This window comes from Trichechus manatus, unplaced genomic scaffold (assembly GCF_000243295.1).
Source record: "Trichechus manatus latirostris isolate Lorelei unplaced genomic scaffold, TriManLat1.0 scaffold00164, whole genome shotgun sequence".
Lineage (NCBI taxonomy): Eukaryota > Metazoa > Chordata > Mammalia > Sirenia > Trichechidae > Trichechus > Trichechus manatus.
Genome location: NW_004444100.1, coordinates 3,419,769 through 3,425,768, shown reverse-complemented (window position 1 = coordinate 3,425,768; position 6,000 = coordinate 3,419,769). Strand labels below are relative to the sequence as shown.

The window sequence follows — 6,000 nt, the reverse complement described above, 5'->3', positions numbered from 1 at the left end:
ACAATCCAGCTATCCCGCTCCTTGGAATATATACTAGAGAAACAAGAGCTGTCACACGAATAGATATATGCACACCCATGTTCATCACAGCACTGTTCACAACAGCTAGAAGATGGAAGCAACCTAAGTGCCCATCGATGGACGAATGGATAAACAAACTATGGTATATCCACACAATGGAATATTATGCAAGGATAAAGAACAATGAGGAAGCTGTGAAACATCATATAACTTGGTGGAAGCTAGAACCTATTATGTTGAGTGAATTTAGTCAGTCACACAAGGACAAATACTGTATAAGACCACTATTATAAGAACTCAAGAAAAGGTTTAAACACAGAAGAAAACATCCTTTGATGGTTACAGGGGTGGGGAGGGAGGGTGAGGGTTATTCACTAACTAGACAGTAGATAAGAATCATCTTAGGTGAAGGGAAGGACAGCACACACTACAGGGGAAGCCAGTACAACTGGACTAAACCAAAGCTAAGAATTTTCCCCAATACAATCAAATACTTTGAGAGACAGAGTAGCAGGGATGTGGAGTCTGGGGACCATGCTTTCAGGGGACATCTATGTCAACTGGCATAACAAAGCTTATTAAGAAAATGTTCTGCATCCTACTTTGGTGAGTGGCGTCTGAGGTCTTAAAAGCTTGCAAGCGGCCATCTAAGATGCATCAATTGGTCCCAACCACTTGGAGTAAAAGAGAACAAAGAACACCAAAAACACAAGGAAAGTATTGGCTCAAGAGACAGAATGGGCCACATAAACCAGAGTCTTCATCAGCCTGAGACCAGAAGAACTAGATGGTGCCCCGCTACCACCAATGAACATCCTGACAGGGAACACAACAGAGGGTCCCTGATGGAGCAGTAGAATGATGGGGTGCAGAACTCAAATTCTAGTAAGAAGACCAGACTTAATAGTCTAAGACTGGAGGTGCCCCGGAAGGCCTGGCCCCTGGTCTCTCCATCGCCCCAGAACTAAAACAAATTCCAAGGCCAACTCTTCAGACAGGGATTGGACTGGACTGTGGGACATAAAGTGATACTTGTAAAGAATGTGCCTCAGAGAAGTAGATACAAGAGACTAAAGGGGTGAATTTTGTCCAGAGGTGAAAGGGGAAGGCAGAGAGAGTTAGGAGCTAGTTGAATGTTCATGGGGAATCAGGGGCAGAGGGGAGGAGTGTGGTGTCGCAGAATGGGGTGAGTGGTTGGGGTCTCATAACAATGTATATTTAAAAAAAAAAGAAGTTCTGTATGGGAGACCAACTTGAAATGTAAACTTCATTTAATTACAACAATTAAAAAAAAAAGAAGAGTTGATAACATCATAATACAGCCTAAGGTAAGCAGTACTCTACCCTTAAATATTTGGATGTAAAATTATAAAATACAAATAAGAAGAACATTTAACACTAGAAGACATTTAAGTTTAGGGTACAAAACAAATCCTCTAAGCATAAATGACATATTTTAATGAGGGTGAATATTTTAAACCACTCCTAAAGTCTAATAAAAAGTAAGAGAGGAAGAAATAGGTCTAATAAAAAGACAGGAAGGGAATATGAATATATATTGAGAAAAAACTTAAGACATTTTCCAGTGGAAGAAACTGGATCTATGATTTCCTTTGCTGGGGGATATAGTACTTCTACAAGGCTCCCAGTGCACTAAAAAACCCTAGAACTTAAGAGAGGGAAAGGGGAGATAAACTGCCAAGGATTCTGTATTTTGAGGATCTGTTTTAGACCTGAAATGCCAAATACTTGGTGTCTCAATCTCCTTAAGCATGACACATTTTCTCTGAAGAAATTTTAGCAATCACAGGCCATAGTAAGAGTCTATTTTTCCTGGATATAATTATAAATGTACAAAAGAAGCTGTAAACCATATGAATCTGAACCATATGGAAAAGATCTAGGAGGACTAAAGAAACAAGTAATTTCTGAAAGCTTCCTGAGAAGGAAGAACTTCAAAGGTAGTAAACAAGGTAGTGAAAACCAAAGGCTACATGCCTCCAAATTTATTTCTAAAAATCATGCACTAAGAAAAAAAAATCTGTAATGTCAGATCAAAACTTTTGGTAAAAGGCAGACAAGGAGAAAATGACAGGCGTGCTGGCATTTTTCACCCACATACACACACACAAGATTTGGTGAATTCAGTCATTTATTCAACAAATATTTGCTAAAGACACTATGCCTTCAATGCTTCTGGTACTTGTTTATGTTAACCTCAAATTTAAGAGACTAGTGGAAATCTTCCAGTTCCCCTGTCTAGACTTAAAAAAAAAAAGATACTTGAAGAAGTTTCTATTCCTGTAGAGATTAAAAACATAGCCACCCAAAACCTTGGGACAGAGAAGAACAGCATGTCTAAAGCTAGTGAAAGCAAACTAGAACTTGCCTCATTCTGAGATCACGTTACATGTGGTGAAATTGTACTCTACAGATTTATGCCTTCCCCAACTTTTTTTCTTCGTTTCTTTTCTGAAAATGAGTTTTTGGTCCTGTAATATACTGTGGAGAGTATGAAGTTTTAAAAAAATCTAACCACCTACCTTCCCATTAAAATATTAATATTGTATTCAGCTTAAGGTTTTCCCTGATTCACACCTAATTAATAAGAATTAAAATTATTTATTGGATTATTCAATAATCTATTAGATAGTTTTATGAGAAAAATAATTCATAAGAAACATCATTATATCTCTGAACTAACAAAATGAGTCACTGGTAAAACGGTCCAATATCCACCCTCAAAATATTGACGACAGTACCATTTTTCCCCCAGCCTTTCCCACCACATACTTACCCGTGCAACTTCTTTCAACATTTGCTACTCTGGGAATTGGAAAGCTCAGAGCTGGAGGCTGAAGTGAAGAAGGAAAGGTTGGAGGGTGAGCCATGGCACCAGCCCCACACTAGGAGCTCCCCTGAGATACTACAGCAGGGTTGACACCATAGCTCTGAAGTTCAAACTCCAGCAAACGATAAGAAAGGAGTCCAACCAGAACATGATAAACGATGGGATTCTTCTGCTCTTTGAAAAATAAGGAAATCATGCTATAAAACTCTGAATGTCCAGTTTCAATATTATGACTCCCTGTTCACCTCTTTATTCCCCAACCCCAGAATCATCTCTCAGAGCTATTCAAAGAACTTAAAAAAAAAGGCAGAGCTTTCTATAAATTTACACACTCTTCCAGAAAAATGCAAGGAAACATCTTACCTGACCATTATAAAAACGTCTAAGGCAATATTTCAAACACTTTGCTTATCTGTTCCTTGTATACTTCCTTTGCTCTTTTCAGTACTCAACATTAAATCTAAGGCTCTAGTACATGTTAACCCCATCAACCAGCAGAATTGAAAGCTGGACTACATGGGAGTACTTAATTCCTAAAAGTGGACTAGTGAACTTTTTTAAAACCTAAGGATGACTTCTGGTAAGTGTATTGCTTGGGAAGAAACGAATTTCTTAAAATTGTTCCATTCAGATTAAAACAAGAACTCCAATTAAAATAATTTGACACTTTAATCAAACTAGATGATAAAGAGAAAAATTCAACGATATTTTAACAATCAATCTGAACATAGGATTTAAATAAAATGTGACTTAATCACGTTTATAAAAATGTTGAGTCTTTGATAATACAAAAAGTAAATTTACTGATTCATTCAGAGAAAACTGGGTTATGATTTGACTAAATACTAAAGCTAATAAAAATAAATGTATGTTTATTTCAAGATAACCGATCTATTCAAGAGTACAAACAGACATTATTAAAGGTGACAAATATTTAAAAATGTTAAATACACAGATATATCAAAACCCTGAATTATGTTTTAAAAAAAAACCTCAATTGCTGTCGATTCTGACTCGTAGCGATCATATAAGACAGAGCAGAACTGCCCTGTATGGTTTCCAAGAATGGCTGGTGGATTTGAATTGCCAACCTTTTGGTTAGCAAACAAGCTGTTAATCACTGCACCACCAGGGCTCCAGGAAGCAGTTAAAAACAAAAAGCACTACTTCATCAAATGAACACAGGACCCTGAACATACTTCTTAATATCTTGCCATATAAATTAATTCAATAAACATTCAGAGAGCATCTACTATGCAAACTGCTAGATATTACATTTTACACTCTCATATACCCATTTGATGCTCAGGATAAAGGAACATCACAATTCAAAAGGAGGAAAAGATAAAAACACATTTACAATAGCTTCCCACATCATTATTATGGTCTACAAGGCCTTAGTGACCTTAACCTTTATTACTTCTAATCTCCTACCATTCTCCCCTTCTCTCACTGTATTCCAGCCACACTGGCATCCTCACTATTCCTCAAACATCAGGCATACTCCTGTCTCTGGGCATTTGAACTTATTCTACCCTACAGGAATGTGCTTTCCCTAGGTATCCCCACATGGTTTCCCTACCTCACCTACTTCAGGTATTGAGTCATCTCAGTGAAAACTTCCCTGTCTACTCACTCTATTTAAAATTGCAATACTCTTTCCCACAAGCCCCTGAAAACTTCCCATTCCACTTTCCTGCTTTATTTTTCCCCATAACACCTATCACCAAATTAAGGCAGAACACATTTTATTTATTTTCTTTACTATCTAGCTATGGAGCCCTGGTGGCGCAGTGGTTAAGAGCTCGGTTTCAAACCAAGAGGTTGGCAGTTTGAATCCACCAGCCACTTTCTGGAAACCCTACGGTGCATATCTACTCTGAGCTATAGGGTCGCTATGAGTCGGAATCAACTCAACAGCAATGGGGTTTTTTTTAAAATCTACCTATGCTCTAAAACATCAGCTTCATAAAAATAGGAATTCTTTTTTTTTTTTGGTCTCTTTGTTCACTTCTGTATCCAGAGTCTGGAGAAGTGCCTGGCATATAGTGGGCCATAACATGAATGTATCCCATCTTACTCCATGCATGCTGTTATCTGTTATTTGACATTAACTGACCAATGTAACTTCTACAGCACATGCAAAAACTTTGAGCGTTTAACACTTATTTTTAAAAAGTAATAAAATTAGGTCATAAATTATTGTTAAATTTTATATTTCTGAAACATACACAAATAAAATTGTTTTTGACCTTTCTACACTGAAATTGACAACCACTTCCAAAATACCTAAGAGATTACTCAAAACTTTCATTGGTTAGAATGCCAAATTATGAAAAGTACCAGATAAGGATTTGAAGATTGTAATTTTTTTTTAATTTATCAAATTGTTTCTCAAGTTAATTACTTTTATATTTTTTCCTTAAAAAAAAAAAAGTTGTTTTGAGAATATTTCAGACTTATAGTTTAACAAGATGTGACAACACACATTTCTTTCTGTCATAAAAATCTCACTAAAAAATCATAGTGGGGCCACTGGGCTGCATTGCAGTCCATGGTAATGGCCCCACCTGGAATCAGTTGTACAGTACACTGCCTGAATAAATAGCGTAATGCAGCAGGCCTTATACAAATATGAATTAATACGTACTGAATGTTCACCAAATGACAAAGTACTGATCTGGTAAGTACTTTATGTGTATCACCTTGTTTAATCATAACAAAATCTCTGTAAGATGGTTACTTTTACCTCCTCATTGTTTTCCAGATGAGGAAACTGAGGCACAGAGAGGTAGAGTCTATAAAGTGATTGGACTGAAGATGCTTCCCCATCACACTCAGCACGGAGAAAACCCAGCCCTGAAATCCCAATATTATACCAAAGGTTTACTCTCCAGAAAAATCCACATAGACAGACTCCAAACTTAGAAATTTAGCCAAAATGGAGATGAGGGATGGGGCACAGGCTTGAAAACTAAGGAATAAAGATCTACATTCTAAACTGTGGGATCCTCAGCCTTCTTTCCTTACCCTGCTCCCAGAACACTGCCAATCAGATGTTAAGAACCACGTCTTCTTCCACCATCCCGAAATCTCGAAATTATACAAGTTTTCTGGAAAAATCTAAT

At 37.1% G+C, this 6,000-nt stretch overlaps 1 protein-coding gene across 8 annotated transcripts in view; it reads right to left on the bottom strand.

Moving 5' to 3' along the window:
* Positions 1-6,000, bottom strand: part of CNOT2 (CCR4-NOT transcription complex subunit 2) — a 194,376-nt gene that overhangs the window by 59,205 nt on the left and 129,171 nt on the right. For 2 of the 8 annotated variants that reach the window (XM_023740825.1, XM_023740824.1), the window contains one exon: positions 2,819-2,876. The exons of the other annotated variants lie outside the window; for them this stretch is intronic. In XM_023740825.1, the coding sequence (XP_023596593.1) occupies positions 2,819-2,839 (21 nt within the window). In that variant the 5' untranslated portion in view covers positions 2,840-2,876. The remainder of the gene's footprint in view (positions 1-2,818; positions 2,877-6,000) is intronic. 8 annotated transcript variants of the gene reach the window in all.